The sequence below is a fragment of the Sapajus apella genome, unplaced genomic scaffold (genome assembly GCF_009761245.1).
Source record: "Sapajus apella isolate SASKATOON/1434 unplaced genomic scaffold, GSC_monkey_1.0 scaffold70, whole genome shotgun sequence".
NCBI classification, from domain to species: Eukaryota; Metazoa; Chordata; class Mammalia; order Primates; family Cebidae; genus Sapajus; species Sapajus apella.
The window spans coordinates 4,823,440-4,842,675 of NW_022437010.1; the positions used below are offsets into that span (position 1 = coordinate 4,823,440).

At 44.0% G+C, this 19,236-nt stretch overlaps 1 protein-coding gene and 1 long non-coding RNA gene across 2 annotated transcripts in view; one reads left to right on the forward strand and one right to left on the reverse strand.

Annotated features, from left to right (window-relative positions):
• The window catches only part of LY86 (lymphocyte antigen 86), a 58,044-nt gene that overhangs the window by 20,805 nt on the left and 18,003 nt on the right, over positions 1–19,236 (reverse strand). Inside the window, exons 2-3 of the mRNA XM_032250039.1 lie at positions 7,811–7,897; positions 6,425–6,553 (exon numbers count right to left, since the gene is read on the reverse strand). Of these exons, the coding sequence (XP_032105930.1) occupies positions 6,425–6,553; positions 7,811–7,897 (216 nt within the window). The remainder of the gene's footprint in view (positions 1–6,424; positions 6,554–7,810; positions 7,898–19,236) is intronic.
• LOC116531317 lies at positions 10,578–17,232 on the forward strand. The gene is made up of 3 exons (XR_004260362.1): positions 10,578–10,740; positions 13,055–13,108; positions 16,494–17,232. It is a non-coding gene; the product is annotated as an uncharacterized LOC116531317 (long non-coding RNA).

Genomic DNA, 19,236 nt, shown 5'->3' on the forward strand with positions numbered 1-19,236 from the left:
CATAACAACATAGCCACGAAAGACTTGTTCAGTTACTGGTCAGGAAACTCTGGGATCCTGAGCAGGTTGGCAGTGTGAAATGTCATGGACTGGCTGTTTCTCTGGCTCTTGAGTGAGTCAGTTTGGGTCTGAAACCTCACCTCTGGCCTGTTTCTGTGACAGACCCACCAGAATTTAGAAATCAGCCCTGCAGTTTTTACAAACTGCTCCTACCCTCTGCCTCAACGTCCCTCAGGTAGGGGAGGAAGCCCAGAGGGACTCAGTGCTGTGATTCCTAATGCATCAGACACGTCACCTATCTTATTTAGTCTCCACAGTTACCCAATAATGAATCATGGTCACTGTCATTTGATAGATGCAGTAACTGAGACACAGAGAAATTAAATGGCCTTCCAGACTGTCCATGGCAGCTGTGGGGAGGGAAGGAGGCCACCAGGTCCACTCTCTGGCTTTTTCATAAGGTGCTCTTCCTCCTGCTAGCTGCCGCTCCGACCAGGCTTTCTGTTAAGTCCCCTTTGCCCCAGATCTGATTTGTCGGCACTGGTCTTATAAAGCAGAGTGAGAGCACAGGTGTGGCATTATCCTCTGTGTCCTGGATCTGAATTTATGCTGCAGCTCAGGTCAAGTGTCCACTTAGTGACAGCGTCAGCGTACCTGTGCTCAGTAACTCTGGCTAAGAGCCCTGGATTCTGACTTATCTTCTAACAGTGGTTCACAACAGTTATCCTGCCATAGAACCACCTAGAGCAGGATTGAGCAGTCAAAAGAAGAATACTATTTCACTATATGTAAGCATTAAATGAAATTTAAATTTCAGTGTCCATAAATAAATTAAACAAAGCAAAATCAATTATAAAATACATGCAGCAGATATAGACACACCTCACTTCATGTAATCTGGGCACACAGCCATGTTCATTCGTTCTTATATTGTCTATGGTGACTTTCACTCTGCAAGGGCAGAGCTGAGCAGTTGCCACAGAGACCATATGTTCTGTGAAGGCTAAAATGTTTACTATCCTGCCCTTTCCAGAAAAAGTTTGCCAACACGTGGCCCAAAGTGCTTGTTAAAATACAAATCCCTAAGCCCCAACCCCAGAGTTTCTGATTCAGTAAGTCTGGGTAGGGACCAAAAACTTGCCATTTCTAATAATTTCCTAGATGATGCTGATGTTGCTGGTCTGAGGTCCACACTTTGAGAACCACTGCCTTATAATAATGGCTGGTTATGTCCAAAGATGATCCTTGGATTCCTATAATTTTGTTATGCCCTTTAAATCTTTTTCCGTCTTAGTGGAGGGCTGAAATAAAGTTACTTCTTCTCTAGCAAAGCTTTTTTTATGTTTGAGGAAGATGCATAGCAGAGGGGTTTGGAGCCGGACAGAAACCCAGTTCTACCGCCTGCTGGCTTTGCGACCTTGGGTAAGTTACTTAACTTCTCTGAGACTCAGTTTCCTCATCTGTTAAAATGAGGCTGTCTATAGGGAAAAACAACTTTTTCCCTCCTATATTCTCAACACAGAGTGCTTCTGGTCACCACTTGGCTTGATTCTCACTCCTGGAGATTCTGGTTTCTTTGGTCTGGGGTATCACCTGGATGTTGGGACCCTCAAAATTATAAAGGGAGATGATAATGCAACACTGTCCAATAAAAATATGAAGAGAGTCACACATATAATCTTATGTTTTCTAGTAGCCACATTTTAAAAGGTGAAATTAATTTTAATATAATATTCATATCTTATTGATAAATAATTAAAGTAATATATTAATGATAAATTCTACTTGACTCGGTAGAATCCAAATATTAACCTTTCAACAACTAGTGCAACAACAATAGAGACGGTTTACATTCTTTTTCTCTGGCTAAAGCTTTGAAACGGACTCTGTTCTTTACCCTTACAGCACAACTCTATTCAGGCTGGCTACATTTCAGGGGCTCGGCAGCGACCTGTGGCTTGTGGTCACTGCTTGGGAAAGCACAGGAGTAGTTAATGTGCAACCAAGATGGAGACCCACTGGGGTAAGGGCACGCTTGGTGTTTGCAGACCAGTCTAAGGCTCCCGAACCACACAGGGGTTCTATCGGCATTATTGTTTTCGAGGATTGAGGGAGCTGGCTGCAGCTTCCCTCCTTCAGACTAGGAATTAGGTGTGGTCATTAAGGACACTTAGTGAAGCTCAATTTAGTCTTAGAATTGAATGTCTAGCTTACGGAGCCTGCTTGAAAGCATGGAGATCAACTAAAGCAAATAAATCTAAACGACTTGATGCTGTTAGAGGAGACAGAAGGACTAAGGCAGCATTAACAGAGCAGAAAGTAAAATAGTGGCGGATTGTGTCTCCATCTCAGGGAGCCCATAGCCTGAGTAAACGGGGCTGTGGGTATCCCAGGCAAGAGGATGGCTGTTAGATGATCCCTTGATATTCTACACAACTCTTTGATTCAGAACTTTCTATTCAACTCCAAATATCATTGAATAGTACACAGGCTGTAATTCTCTTTGAAAACTCTTAGATTTATTCCTAGGGGAACAGAATTTATTCTCTCTATTCTTTCCTACAGTGATAAACTAACATTTAAAAGAGTAACCTTGCAAATTTATCATAAAAGCAAGTGAGATTTTCAAGAAAGATGAAAATAAAGATCTGCAGAGATAAGCAGTCTCAACCTTTCAGAGTTTTGTTTGGTGTATAGACTTACACGCATTTTATACAACAGGATTCAATAGTGACTATGCTGTTATAGCATGCTTCTTCGTCACATATTATTTTTACAAGTGTATTTTCATGTAATTTAGTAACCTACAGCATCATTTGAAAATCACAGCATATTGTACCTTTGTTTGGCTGAATAACGACCTACTTAGTCCATGTCCTATCATTGGTCATATACGCTATTTCCCCCAAATCGTCAATCACAGTGTAAGTAATGACACTGAAGGAACATCAGTTGGTCATTGAGTCCAATGTGATGCTTGCCTTAAAGTGAGCTGAGGACAATGCAGAGGGAAAAGGAGGCAACATTTCCATCTCACTAAGCCTGACCCATTTTATAGTTTTATCTGGGTTGGAGAAAAGCCGGCGAGATGCAGTTTGTAGAAGAATGCATAGCGAGGCCATGGCAAGGACACCGAACAGCTCAAATGTGAGTAACACCGTAATGTGCCACCCACGATGGACATTCAGTTTCCTCACTGCTCTGCTAAGAAGGACCTGCAAGCCCCAGAGAGACTCCTTTTTATGCATAACATGTTGACAGCAGCTTGAGCTTGGATTTGGATTCACTTTAGTTCTCCCAAGTGCCATTCTCCCCTCTCTGGTCTTAGTATTAATCAATTCTTTGGAATAGAATCACTCCTGCAGAAGGCTTGTGGGTGGGTTAAAAAGTTTAATAATCCACGAAGCCTCTGAATTTAAGATTTTAGTTTCTCTGGCTTATGTCATTCATATAATTATTTGTTCATGCAGCATTTCTGTATCATTTTTCTGATCGTTTGACACTATATGAAGTTTCCTGGCAATTTCCCCAACGCCAGCTTCTCAGCTTGCCTATGCAGTCACCACTCCCATTGAAATAAAGCAAATAAATGGCTGCAGAGCTGCCCAGCATTCAAATAAGAAAAACGTCAGCCTTTTGAGCTACTAAACTGAACTGAACACCTCAAACTGATTTAGGGAACCATCTCTCTTCTGTTTTCTCAATCCTATTAAAACCATACACAGGAAAACATAGCTAGGTTTTCTTACACTTGGAGGACCAGGAAAATGTACTCTGCGCTAAGGTTTGATGCATGTTGTGTCTTTATGCCACACGTAATCAGCCTGAAGTGTCATTTTTAAGGTGAACTCTGTTCACCTTATACCTGTGTTCAATCCATCATATGTTCACATGCAAATGCAATAAAACAAGTATCTATTGTGTCTTTACTTTGTGCCAGCTCTCTTTGCCATGTCTGCAGAGACACATAGGAGCAAGAAATATGCCCTCCTTCAAGGAGTTCGAAGTTTAATTGAGAGTGACACACATGCTAACCATAAAATTCGATTCCAGCTGGGGTAAGGGCTGCGGCAGCAGTAGGAACATGATGCTCCCAGAGCACCCAGAGGGAGCGCTTTATCTGCTGGGGCTGGAGGAAGCTAGAGACAGAGAGAGAGGTACTTGAGCTAGATCTGGATAAAAAGCAAATGGCAAGTGGGCCACGCATGCTAAGGGGACCGTCCAAACGATGTTGCATATGTTAAAATGCAGGCCCTGAAAAGAAAGTGGCAAACAAGGCCTTAAGGAAACTGCCTAAAGTATGTATGGCTGGCACGTGGAGCAAGATGTGACTGAAGAAGAGAGGAAGGGAGGGAGGGAAGGAGGGGGAGAAGGGAGGAAGGGAGGGAAGGAAGGGAGGGAAAAAGGGAAGGAGGAAGGGAAGACAGGGAAGGAGGGAGAGAAGGGAAGAAGGGAAAGAGGGAAGGAGGAAGGGAAGACAGGGAAGGAGGGAGAGAAGGGAGGGAGAGAGGAAGGTGAGGGAGGGAGAGAGAGAGGGAGAGAGGGAGGGAGGAAGGGAAGGGAGAGAGAGGGAGGGAGGGAGAGAGATGGAGGGAGGGAGGGAGGGAGGGAGGAAGGGGCAGGAGGGAGGGGAGGAGGGAGAAAGGACCGATTGTGGGTGAGGAGTTCAGGGTCGGCCCAGCTGCGGGCAGGTGGAAAAGGTTAAACAGGGATGGACTAATGATGAGTTCAGCATTCTGAGAAATGCATGAACATTCTTGATTAATCAGAAATCTTTCCAGTAAGTTGAGAGAGGAAAATGGACTTATCATTTTAAGGTGGGTGAGCTAAGAATAAAAAAGTTCCCAATACGAAACAAAGTCAGATTTTTTAAATGATAATTTTAAATAAACCCCTGTCCAAAAGCAAGACACCTTCATTTATTGTATTGTTTGTTCTTTTATTCATTCATTCATTAAAGCTAAGATTGGAGTCAGCCTGCCCGGGTTCAAGCTGTGGATCCCTCAGGCTCTGTGACTTGGTGCAAGTTCCCAAACTCTGTGCTTCAGTTTCCACATTTATAAAGTTGGAATATCAATACCCTATTAACCTGTAAGGTTGGGGTGGGAAGCAAATGACTTACTGGATCTAAAGCTCCTTTAACAGGGCCTGGTACGAATGCTCAGTCATGTTAGCCATTTTGTTCTGTGTGTGTCTGTATTCGTGCTCTCTGTATGTCAGCCACATTGGAAATACTGAGTGTAAAAAGACAAAGGTGATATGACCCTACCCTCAAGCAGCTCGTGTCCAACGTGGAGCATATGTGGGAGTAAACCAGGACAGTTCAGCGTGGCAAACGCTAGAATGGAGCGGTGTGCCGCAGGCTCGGGAGGATGGTGAGGGTGGTGAGGGAGCCAAGCTGTCTGTCCTCTGCAGATGCCAGCAGAGTTCCCCCGGCTTCCATCTGGTCAACCCTCCCTGAAATTCCTTGTTGTCTTTTTGTCTGCATGCCTCAGTGTAGGAAGGAGATTCCGATTTCTTCTAGATCTTTCATTTAAAAGGAGTAATTGCGCCATTTCACAAGGAACTTGACTGTTTAAAATTCTAGCTCTCTTGAATGGGGAATTCGATAAAGGGGCAGTTCTGAGCTGTGGGGTGAGGGTATGTTGGGGGTATGCTCTGCCTTAGCCAATGGGAGTAGGAAGGAGACCCTGGGAGGGGAGAGTAGCTCGGCAGAACCACTCTGGGGGAAGGACAGTCAGAGAATAGAGCCAGGTTTTAACTACACCACGGGAGTCTCGGAGCCTTGGTGGAGCCTTGGGAAGACAAGGAGGAAAGGAGAGATAGGGACAGGTGGGCAAAGGTTACCTCCTCTTTCTTTGAGGCTGTATGGCGGGGGTAGAGTGTTGGTGCACTGGAGAAAATGTAGCTAATATAACGGAGTTTCTGCCTCTGTACTTTGAGTGTAACTACCTAATGCCCCTGTTAGTCAATGACCCACATGGGAAAGGCAGTGATGTAAGTTTCATTTTTTTCTCTTTTTTGAAGTCCATGACTATATTAAGGACACCCTCCCACTATGGAAGTTGTGGAGGGAAAACCTGGAAGCACTCTGAACCTCAGTGAGTTTTTGGAAGCTCTTGACTCTTTCTGCTGCCAGCCCTTTTTATAAGATGTTGCTACTCACAGTAGCAATGTTCTGTTTTCAAGCATCTCATATGTGTCATTTCATTTTGATTTTCACAACAGCCCTGTAACATAGGCCTCACGGAATGGGCCTGTGGAATGTTATTTTTATGTGACACATGCTGATAAGTGAGGATAAGCTCGTCCAAAGGTGAGGGGCAGAGCCCGGGCTCTGATCCGGGTGTTCTGGCCTTGGATGCAAGTTTGTGTAGCTCTCTCTGCAGGCCCTTGCCAGCAGTGAGCAAGACAGATGACTTACCTCCTTTCCTTCTTCCACAGAAAGAAAACTTGGGCAGAGCCTCCTCACAGATGGGATAGGAGAAATTCAAAACAGATGAGCCTTTAGACATGAGAGCTAGATCAAGAAATAGCTCTTTGATGTCCTCTCCTGGAGGAAAGAGGAGAACAGCTTTACTCTTACTGTGTGTTTCACTGAGTATCAAAGGCATTCACAGTGTATGAGTTAAAGAACCTTTTATTTCCATTACTCTGCTCTCTGTGGGGAACAGTTTTCTTTCCTTGGTAAAACAGCCCTTAGTCAGTGTTCAGGGGATTACGATGGGACCCTGGGTATGAAAGTTGGCCGTTTCTCAAAATACCTGCTTGGAGCAAGGTAGCTAATCAGCTGAGCTCCCCACCCTGATGCTATGGCCTTTTAAAGTTATGTCTGCAGGTCTGGCTTCTGGAACTTCCCAGTTGCATAGTGTCATTTGTTCCCCATGGTGGCGATGCGGTGTGGTCACACCCGCATACACCTGCTGCCGTCGCCCAGGAGGTATTGCAGCGCAGGTACAGGAGGCGGCAGCGGGTTCCATGGGCGTGGCTTCCAATTCTGTCTTTTTCTCCATTCCTCCCTTTCATGTTCCATCTACTCTTCCATGTCTCTTTTCTCTCTTTTTCTCTCCCTATAACATTTCTCGAGCTGCCGCTAGAGCCCAGATACTGTGTGAGATTCTAGAAATACAAAGATGCGTGAGTGTTCTTGATTTCCGCGAACGTTCCATTTCTCTCAAATGATTCCACATGCTAAGTTTTTAAAACCTCTCTACTTCGATTTTGATATAACTGTTTTGGAAAAGGAGATAGTCTAGTAGCTATAGCAAATATATTGACTAACTGTAATTGCACGATCACATGAAAATTAAACAGTCAGAAAGTACTCTAGCTGGTTGATTGGGGTTGGGGAGAAAATATTACCTCCCCTCTTTGCCTTTGTCCAGGTTTAAGAACTTGTATGAGCTATTTGGGATACAAAATAACAGAGATGACAAACCATACTGTTGGCAGTAGATTTATTTGTTGCTAACTAAGCAAAAGTTAGGAGAGGCTGAGTAGACATTGATACTTAATCTCAAAATATTTTCATTTTTTGCTGGGTGTACTGATTTCAGGGGCTTATATCGTCCAAATGAGGGTCTGGAGTCTTTTAAACACAAAAGTACAGCATTAAATGAGAGTTCTACCCTACCTGGATTTTACCCAGAGAGAGATTTGAAAATGAAGATGTAAATAGAGTTAATTCCAGAGAGTGGTGAAGGTACAGTAGTTTAGCCAGTCATTATAGTTAACATAAGTCATTGGGTGTGTGGGGTCGGAAGAGGCTGTGAAATGCTTTATTTCATGCTAATCATTTTTTAAAACTTACTCAGGATAATTCCAAATCTAATGTTGACATTTGGTTTTAATTCCTTGGAACACTTTTCTATAGAAAAGCCAAAATCTTGCAATGGATCTGAGAAGAAGAAAACAATAGTTGTGAGCACATTTTATATATTATGCAAACATGTCCAAAATTTGCACCAAGATTGTTTTCACATGAATTACTACATTTATTCAAAAGCATATTGCCCAACACTTTTAAAAATAAGCCCATGATATTTTCATCAGCTGCCCCCAGTGTCTTCACAGCTAATGTCAGGTTCACTCTGATGACAGGGTTTCCATCCATGGGATGAACAGTGTCTTGCTAGTTGGGTTATATTTTTACTTGTTGACGTTTTTATCATAGAAAATTTTTATCATTGCCTGAGTTACTTTAGTTCCTGAATGTTTGGTCTTAAAATTGCTCATAGATTGCACAAATATTTTAATAAAGTGTCTATTAGTATTATTAAAACAGAGGGAGATACAAAAGTTAGAAGGGCTTGAGTAGACATTAATATTTAGGCTCAGGCTGTGTGCGGTGGCTCACGCCTGTAATCCCAGCATTTTGAAAGGCTGATGTAGGCAGATCACCTGAGATCAGGAGTTCGAGACCAGCCTGGCCAACATGACAAAACTCTGTTCCTACTAAAGATACAAAAAATTAGCCAGGTGTGGTGGCATGCGCCTGTAATCCTAGCTACTCAGGAGGCTGAGGCAGGAGATCACTTGAACCTGGGAGACAGAGGTTGCAGTGAGCTGAGATCATGCCATTGCACTCCAGCTTGGGCAACAAGAGGGAAATTCCGTCTCAAGGAAAAGAAAAAAAATAATTAGGCTCGAAATATTTTCTCAAAAGATTTTCAAAGTTAAGACCTGCCTTTGTAATTCCATTTTATCCCATCCCATCCCATCTCACCCCATTTAATGTAATATTTCTCACTCCCAAATATTCCACTATGTACAAGGTATTGAGTTAGATATGATGGGGCTATAAGGATAATATTTTCCACATGTAACTTCTGCTCATTCACAAAGCTCCAGTGGCTTGGCTATGCATCAGAATAGATCCAGAAATGATCCACTGGCTCCAATATCCATGCTCCACATCAACAATCCATCCTCCATTCCTTGAGACCAGGGTGGCAACCTACACACCAGCACATTTCCACCATGTTTGATTTGCCTGTGTGCCTTCTCCCATTCGCAGTGGTCTTAGCCTTTTTGGCCATTGTTTAAATCTTGGGTCTTGATCATTCCCATCTTCTTTGTGAAGGCTTTCCTGCCCCTAAATATTCTCTTGCTTCCTTGAATTCTTAAAACAAAGATGTCTGGCGTTCTCGGTAAAGTGTACAAACATGTATCACTCTGTACTTTGCTATGGGGCTTATCCCACAACACTTAATCTAAACATGAGATTCCTTGAATGTCAGAGCTAGTTTCTTGTTTTGTTTTCCATTTCCTTTTCCTCTATGTTTCCCACTGGGCTGGAGACAGGAAAGCTATTGTTAACAGAGGGTTTACCTTGTACTAATAGCTGAGCTTTGCACTTTCCTGGTGTTTTTCCCTTTAATTCTCCAGGTTCCCCAGCACCTACCAGAGAGCCTCACAGTCTGACACACAGTACACACTTCATAAGTGTACATGATGAGTGAATGGGTGGGCCATATAGTGGAGCTGTTTCTCAGCTCCAAATCCAGCCCTCTCTCCTCTGCTTTTTAACTGGGCTCTCGGCAATCACGTTTCTTTTTTGCTGTCTGCCAGCCAAGGTACCAGGGAGACAGAGGCTGGACTTGAAGAAGGGACTTGCTCCTTCTTGAGTGCTTGGTGAGAGTGTCAGTGGCGATGGCCCATCACCCTGGCAGTGGCAGTTGGCTCCAGTTTCCTGCTCTCTTTTGCACTTTCCCAGCATCAGCCAAGGCTCAGCTCTGTTGGGCCCTAAGCTACTGCAATAACAGCACATCAGAAGCTGCCACCCCTTCCTTAGCAGTCTGTGTCTCAGCTCCACGGGTCCTTCTGCCAGGCATCCAGTTTCTTTCTTTTTTTTTTGAGACAGAGTCTTACTCTGTCACCAGGTGCCAGGCTGGAGCGCAGTGGCACGATCTCGGCTCACTGCAACCTCCACCAGCAATTCTCCTGCCTCAGCCTCCCGGGTAGCTGGGACCACAGGCCCATGCCACCACGCCCAGCCAATTTTTGTATTTTTAATAGCGATGGGGTTTCACCATGTTGGCCAGGATGGTCCTGATCTCTTGACCTCGTGATCCGCCCGCCCCGGCCTCCCAAAGTGCTGGGATTACAGGCTTGAGCCACAGCACCTGGCCCAAGCATCCAGTTTCTAATCACCACAATCTCTGCCTTTGCTCTCTCAGCCCTCAGAGGTCCTTTCTTTGGTTCTCCAGCAACTGGTTTTCTAACCAACTCCCTATATCAAATTCTCTCTGTTAAAATAACAGATATGGTCTTCGTTTTCCTGACAGGACTTGCAGAATAAACAATAATCTGAAGAGATAGGTATAATGTACCTCACTTTACTGTTATGAAAATATAGACTCAGAGACATTGTATTAACTTACCTGGATCCCCACATTAGAGAGTGTCAGAGTCAAGATTCAAAGCCAGAGTTAAAAACAAACAAACAAACAAATTGCTCCCTGGTATTGTGCAGTGAAACTCACAAAGTAGAACCTCAACTACATATGGTACTTATTTGATTTGTAAGATTGCCCAGAATATTTTATGTGCAGTCATATGGCATCTGGTAGTTTTGTTTCATAACTGATTTCCATTTCAGCTTCGCTATGAGCTCACATTTGCCAATGATAGTGTTCCAGACAGTTTTATCATCCACTTGCTGACCTGGAAGATGCATCATTGTCTATGATATCTGCAATGGAAATGATCACGAGGCAATTTCAGCCTTGCAAATCTAACGTAAGTACACTTTTGTTTGATCAAAACCCCTTTGGTCCAGTCACTAGTTCTCCTAAGGGTAGGGAAGAGCCCTTTTGTCTTATGCTCATTGGACTCCTTCCTAAGTATCTCTGTGGTATCCCAGGGCTTCCTTCAGCCTGGAAAATAGGAGCAGGGGGTTGGAGTTGATAGTTCCTGCTATATCCTTGGCACTCTGTATTGAAAAAGATAGATGCCAGTGAACAGATGTTTAGGAAGGTGCATCCTCAAAATCGTGGGTAAATTTAAGTTGCTATCCAAGCAAAATAAAAGAGGCTAAGTATGTATTACGTTGTTAATTAGCAGCTACAGAATTACACTGTCTGTTTATCAATATTTTAAAGGAATGGATAGAAAGAATCAACTAAGGGTGGGAGAAGGAAGCAGAGCATTTTCTTGGTGCTAGAAACACATTGTTGTTAGGAAAATAATCTTAATAAGGAACAAAGTCACAAAGAAAGCTGTAGGCTGCATCTCTCTGAGGATCTGTATATAAAAGCAGAAAGACAGATTGCTTAAAAAGTGCTTAGGGGTTTGGTGAGCTTTCCTAGCAGTTATTTCAAATTTATATGCAAGAGTGATATCTTTGAGTGTAAACATGCAGTCTGTGGTCCTCTGGGGAAAGTGACATTGGTTCCTCCTCCTCCCCCAAACCCATCTCTTAAACTCATATCCTTCCCTGCATTTATTTGCATTTCCACTCAGGCATTTTGAATGCTCTATGTTACATTATATTTGTTTGTATACCTCTGTCATTCCTCCACTAGATGCTGCAAAGCTGACTCCCCGGTGCCAGGGCTATGCATAATGTCTTAAGATGACTTTAGATCTCCAGTGATTGTTTGCTGGATAAATAATAGTGATTATTTGCAGTAAATTTGCTGAGAACCTTAAGGCAGGATTTCTCAATATTGTCACTGTTGACATTTTGTTTTGGGCATCCTTTGCGGTGGGTGTTGTCCTGCACATCTTAGGATGTCTAGCAGCATCCCTGCTCTCTCTCCACCAAATGCCAGCAGCACCCCCATTCCCTCTAGCTGTGACAACCAAAAATATCTCTAGACATTACCAAAGTATCCACGGGGGACAAACTCATCCCTGGTGGCGATCACTGCTTTAAACAATCGACTTATCAATTTCCAGGCTTTATCTATGCTACAAATGACTCAGAATCACCTCCCAAAATAAAAGACGGTAGGTTGCATTTTAAAGTAGTTCTCCTTCTACAGTGTGAAGAGTGATAGGCGGGCCGAGAGTGGAGAGACTTTCCCTTGGAGGCTTGCCTCAGTAACTTTTAACACATGTAAGACGGATCATCTAGCTTTGGACTTTGTGAAACAATAACATTGGAAAGTTAATCAGAGTTGGTGTTCTGGGAATTCAAGGGCACAGATAAGTGTTTCCTCCGGATACTTCACTGTATTTCAGCAAATGAGCCGAGGAAAGAAGTCAAACCTTCATCATGCAATAGAAGACTGTTCATTTTCACTATTTCTTCCTTGGCCTCTATGTGACACTCCCTTGCTGTCTGTCCTGCTGACTTCTACGGCTTCAGCCCAAGGGAGGACAGCATTATAGTGGATGAACCCAGCACACCCCAAACTGCGCCTGCTCCCCTCTCCCCCAGCCACGTGGGCCTTGGAAGGCAGGCTTCTTCAAACCAGCAGCATGTGAACCCTGCCAGAGGTGAGGAGGAGCTCCAGGAGAGCAGCCAGCAGCATCTGTTTTGCATACTAAGGGCAGCGACAATCAAATTTCTCCTAGAAAGTTTTTCTTGGACGTTCATAAAGTAAAATAGAATTGGATAAACAAGCCAGGTTTAGAGTGAGCAGGGTTTGAAGAAATCTCAGCTCTAAAGGTATTTTTGTGCCTTCTGCTCTCTGTTAGTGGCCTAGGCTGGGCCAGACCTGGGCAGTTGTCGAGGGGAGGACAACCTTGCCAGAGTGGCTTCTATTAATAGCTACGAGTGGGTTGGCAACTGGAATCGGTAGGAAGAAGACAAAATCCAATGGCAGAGTCTCTAGAAGTGAAATTCCTCAGCAGAGGATGGTGGGGCCCCAGGTGCACTCCACTGGACCAATCCTTGATTTGTTTTCAGGCAGCCCGAAAGCTTGGATGTATGTCCCCAAATCCTGGAGTTCATGGATGTAGCTCCACACCCTCTGCGTTGCTGGCTGGGTGGTTTGAGGCATAGGGGAGGGCCCAGCTCTTATGTGGCTAGTCCCAGTTTCCATATTCTAGCTCTACTTGAGGTTTTTCTTTAGCTTTATATTTTGAAATGATTGTATTTTCACAGGAAGTTGCAAAAAGATAGAGAGGTCTCATATGCCTTTCCTCATCTTCCCCCACGGTAAGATCTTACAGGTAGGACAATACCAAAACTGGGGCACTGACATTGGTACAATCCACAGAGTTGTTCAGATGTCACCAGTTTCACAATCACTTGTGTGTGTGTGTGTGTGTACATGTGCATGTGTCTGTTTCTTACAGTACTATTGCTTGGGTTTAAAAATGGTTAGAAATTGGTCTTCCTCCTCTCAGGGGAGGGTAGAATTCTTACAGCAGAGTCCCTGTGAAAAGGAGCTGACCCCCTCCAACCTCACCTCCACCAGCCTTCCCCATTCTCATGGCCAAGTGCAACCTCAAGCTTGCAGTGTCCTTCCTGCTTTGTAAAGGCAGTCTCTCTTCCCCTTCCTTTCTCCTACCCTTTCCTCTCCTCTTCTCTCTTCCTGTCTCTCATTCTCTCTCTCTCTCCTTCTCGCCCTCCCTTTCTCTCCCTCTCTCTTTTTCTCCTCATACCAATACTTAGATCTAACTACCATCCCGAGATCCAGAACGCTGACTTTTCTTCAAACACACCTTAACTTCCATGGTTCATTCCCTGCGACCCACATTTCTCTAAAAGCTGGTACTGCTTCCTGCATGTGCTGTTGGTAGAACACACCCTGGCCCCAGGAGGATATTAGCTATTACAAGCATGCTTCCGATAGAGGCATGACCTGAGGAGAGAGAGAGGGTGTAGAGGGCCCAGGAGACCTTACCATTCACACGCAGCTTAGCTGCACTGGCAACACTGTCCCTAGTAAACAGTTTATGGAAGGAAGGAAAAATTGAGTTAACAGAATGTGAGTAAAGCTGGTCTGCTTCTGGCTGCTCAATAAAATAGTACTGGATGGCCATTTAATAAAGGGGGGTGTGTTAGGGTTCTCTAGAGAAACAGAACCACTTGGCACTGGGGACAGAGTGTCTGAGTGTGGTTGAACTGCTGGTCCTGGGCCAAATGGTAGTGGATATTCCTCTGCATCTTCCAGAATTCTTTCCCAAATGTAACAAAATAACAAACAGACCTTGCTTTTGATTTCTTCTTTTAGGTTGGCTGGTGACCAATTCTGCCAGCTTGTATTCTGTCTATCATACAGGCTTAGCTGGGCATGGATCTAGAAGTCTGTCTTCCTTCATGGCTGTATTTTGACTAGAGTGTCTTAATTTTCTTGGCAAATTTGTAGGATGACATTCAAGGGTCACTGTAGACCTTTACAAGAAGATGATGCATAAGGCTTCAGTAAAATCCCATTGCTGGAAATTCATCACGAGCATGATGCAAAATTAACTTTCTTCTTTTCTGTCCTTAACGCCACTGTGTTCCCTCTGCCTTCTCCCCTCATACCCCCTCCCTGCCTTTGTGGAAAAGAAATAACCTACAATGTCTTAAATGTATTCTAGCTGTGTTTTTCTATTACGTCCTGATCTCTTCTTTTTTCTACCTGTCAAATCTTATTACCATGGAGTAGCACAGCAAGGCTCCCCAGGAGGTCATTATCTCATAATAGTAGTTCTCTTTGGCCAGCATTTCCTCAGTAATTGACTCACACGTTCAGGTCATACGTATGAACTGGCTTCTTGTTTCTTCATCTCAGATATGTAGATAGTGTGTTCAAACTACTTACACGTGTTTATCGCTATCAAATGCAACAAACATAAAATTAACACTGTCACAATGGAATATCTTCAATTTGTGATTTGAGATGGTAAAAGCTGCAACGTCCTGCGGCTGCCTGGCAACCTTGGTGAATGTGTTTTTGAGTGAGAAGGTATGTTTGGGCTGCTAAATTCAAAATTCTGGATTCCTATCTTATCTGCTTTTAACTGCAAAAAAAAAAAAAAAAAAAAAGAAAAAGAAAAAGAAAAAAAAGAATTCATAATAGGAGGCCTTTTTATTGGCAGAAAAGGAGTAGGTATCTTGCATGCCCCTCTGGCCTCTAAGTTCCACTTTCCCAGAATAACCTAAGTTTGGCTTCCATCAGCATAGGAGGTGATGGCTTTTTTTTTTTTTAAATCATGATATAAACATTAGAAACCATAAGAGATGTGTGGCATGGAAGACAGGCTTCTAACCAAAATATCTTGCCAAATGTCTTGAGGAAAATAGTGAGCTATTTGAGGTGGTGATGTCTGATCTTTGCATCTTAGGACTAGATCAACAGTGCCCTGGCCAGGCACGGTGACTCACACCTATAATCCCAGCACTTTGGGAGGCCAAGGCAGGTGGATCACCCGAGGTCAGGAGTTCAAGACCAGCCTGGCCAACATGGTGAAAACCCATCTCTACTAAAAATACAAAAATTAGTCAGGTGTGGTGGCACATAACTGTAGTCCCAGCTACTCAGGAAGCTGAGGCAGGAGAATCGCTTGAACCAGAGGATGCAGTGAGCCAAGATTGTGCCACTGCACTTCAGCCTGAGCAACAGAGTGAGATTCCATCAAAAAACAAAACAAAACAAAATAAAACCAGTGCACCAAAAATAAGTGCACAATTTTACTGTGTGTTACCAAGAGGATGCCATGGCGCCCCATAACGTAGGGTCCTAACATGAAGGTGAGAGGGAACTGGAACCTGTCTTATGGGTGACAGACAGTGTGTCTTAGTGGCTGGAAGATGCAAGAGGAAGAGCAGGTTGGCTCATCATTCACTAACCTGTGGTAGGAAGGGGATTAGGTCTTGGGGATAGAAAGACAAATCAGAGATGCTTCTGTTATCATCGGAATTATAGTACTTCCACCATCTGATTATGATAGCACACCACTGAATAATAAACTCAACAAAAGATGCATGTACACTCTATGTGTACTCTAAATCTCTCATTTATAGTAAACACAAATCAACATCTTATAGTCTTCTATGGGCAAGGCAGGTTTCTCATGAATTCACTTTATACTACCTTGCCTGGCCCCTCTTCATTTTAAACACCGTCTTAGTAATGGTGTCACTATTCTTTCTTACAGTATGTTTATTAACTGTCTAATATGTGCTAGACACTCTGCTAGCTGTGGTGGAATCGAGGTAAAAAAGGAGTATTGACCAGGTCAGTTCACCCAGACCCCTACTGTTGGTGAAGTGGCGACCAGAGCTCCCCTAAGTCTAAAAGCATCGCAGGAACTTGCCTCTTTGGCTTGGTGTTGGTAATTGTTTAACTTTCTGTTACTAATCTGGAGTCGGTCCATGTGGGATAGAAAAGGATAAATGCGAGTCTGTTCTCTGTTTATAATGGAAGATTAGACTTTAGCACATGCTTCTCCACTGCCAATGTGGATTTCACCAGCAGGCAGACTCCTTCGAAGGGAGAGTCTGGCTTAGGGACAGCGGGAACTATGGCATTGGTAACTCCCACACAACCACGATACACCTGTTGTATTTCATGTCTGCGTTTCTTACAAATTTGTCTGTCTCTTGACAGGGAACAGAAACAGGGCCGGGACGCACAGGGTGGTTTACTTGACTGTACAGCTGCAAAGACAGCTCTGGGACTTTTCTTGACATGCTGCAAATTCTGAAAGGGAATTTCCTCCTGCTTCCAGAAGTCATGAACTAGACATGGTTTAAAAGAAAAAGCTAAGGTGTTTGTTGTCTTTGGCATCTGATGCGGTGGAGTATGATGGCTGAGTGAGCAGGAACTGGCAAACCGGCTGGGAGGTAACAGCTGAGGTTGCCTTAGTCTTTGCTTATGGATGGTGCTGGATTTGAACCAAACACACCAGGAGGTCCTCAAATGTTATTTGAATGGTTGATTCTCTCATTAAGTCTTGAGAGTGGCCAGGGCATGGGGTGTTAGTTCTAACATCCCTGTTTGCTAAGGAAGAGGGTGAGATCTCAGGCAGGGAAGTGACTTCCTCACATCTCCAGACTCAGCCTCCAGAGCCCTGAGCACTGCACCCTGGATGCTGTGCGGCTCTCACCCTGGAGCAGGTGAGTGAGGCAGACAAAAGACAGAAGCAGAACTTTAGATGGAGTCCAGACATGTGTGCCGGGACCTGGTCCTCCTAGGATTCAAGTTGCTTACAGAGAGTGACAAGATCCAACAAGCTTCCCAATTTTGCTAAAATTCTTCACTGTGATGGCACATGTCACTGTCTCTCTGCACAGGTGCTGCTTTTCCCAACCCAAAGGAAACTGGAATAGAGGAAAAAGCATCAGAAGTTTTTTTGTTAGGAATTAAGGGAAATAATGTATATAAAGCATCTTGTCCAGTGCTAGGCACACAATAGACAGTTAATAATTGGGCAAAAGGAGAATGGAGTCAGTTAGAAAGAAGATATTGTAATATTGACTATTCTCATTACAGTTGCAGAAAATGAAACCAACTTTTAAAAATCATTTTTCTTTTTAACGTGAGAACACTCAGGTTTAAAATGATTTCATTTAAGTTCATACATCTTTTTGTATTTTTTTGAGACAGGGTCTGGTTCTGCTGCAGGCTGGTATTAAACTCCTGGGTTCAAGCGATCATCCTACCTCGGCCTCCCAAACTTCTGGGACTACAGGTGTGATCCACTGTGCCCAGTTTTTTTCTTTTTCTTTTTTTTTTTTTTGAGACAGAATCTCGCTTTGTTGTTCAGGCTGGAGTGCAATGGCATGACCTTGGATTACTGCAACCTCTGCCTCCTAGGCTTAAGGGATTCTCATGCCTTAGCCTCCTCGGTAGCTGGGATTACAGATGTATGCCACCACACTGGGTTAATTTTTGTATTTTTATTAGAGATGGGGTTTCACCATGTTGGCCAGGCTGGCCTTGAACTTCTGACCTCAAATGATCCACCTGTTTCAGCCTCCCAAAGTGCTGTGATTACAGGCCTGAGCCACCCCACCCGGCCTTCAGCCCAGCTTTAAGTTAAAGAGATAGTTCTGAGATGAAACCTAGATGTCAGTTGGGGCCTCCCAGCCCTTGAGATATAAACAGGATTGGTGGAACACCATCTCATGGTTGGGATGCTCTTCGCTGCTGGTTCTTAATGTGGCCGTATGTTGGAGTCACTAGGAGAGGGCAGTGAATATACCCATGCCTGAGCTCCACCCAGACAGTTTGATTTAACAAGTCTGGGTGCTGCCTGGTTTGTAAACACTCCCCAGGTGATTCTATTGCCCTGCCTACTTAGAAACCCACTGTTAAAAGCCACATCAAGTTTTGGTTTTTTTTTTTGCTAATTTCCTGATATATAATCTTAAATGTGAGATCCCATGTCTACTGGGTATTACTCAGGCTCAAAGTTTAACCCCTTCATAGATGTCCTAAGAAACCTCCTTATAAACCATTTCACAAGGTCTACAGAATTTATGAAGAGCTAGGAGGCAGCTCCCTCTGCCCAGACCTTTATGACCTGGCGAGATGCTCCCGGCCCCTTTCCCATTTTTCATGTCTCTGGCTCCTGTCACTACAAAAGAGACATGGTGTTTTCCCCTCGCTCAGTCCTGAGGAGCTGGAACTTTGGCAGTTACCCAAGCGACTCTCAAGAATTCTTTCAAGAGAGGCACGACTCTGCTTAGGAGGGATTCCTGCAACAGCCCCTAAAAGCATTTTTTTTTCTCTTTCATTTCCTGAGCATCGACTCTCTGCCAAACACGATCTTAGGTATGAAAAGATTTGAGATGGGAGTTCAGGGATGAAGGGAACAAGGCTGAAAAGATGAGCAAGGAGAGCTGGCGGAGGATGGGAGCATGAGACAGGACACGCCGGCAAACAACTCCCAGTGTGGAGAAGAACATGGAAGAACAGCAGAGCTTGGCAGATGTGAGTGGGTGGCGTGGGGCTGGGGGAGCCAGGACCACAGAGCCTGGTGTGCGCAGGAGTCCTGGGCTGCCGGCAGGCTCGCGGGAGCTCTGTGCTTGGGCGGAGAGCACTGATTTGAAGGTGGGAATGCAAACAGGCATCAAATTAAAAAAAGTAAAAAAGACATGATTATAAATAAAAGACATTTGGCGTCAATGAAGGAACTACTTAAGAGACCAGCAGCATCTTTTGTAGCCTAATAAGTTTTGCCTCCCTTCTCGGTCTGTAAGACAGTCAAGTTTCACACTCTCGGGAGTTTTGGGTGTGGTTCTTCTGTGGCTGTGACTTGAGAAGATTGTGTTGTGTTGTGTTGTGTGTGTGTTCCGTGTCTCTCCATAAGTCGTCATGACTTTTGGAGATGGAAAGTCAACTCATC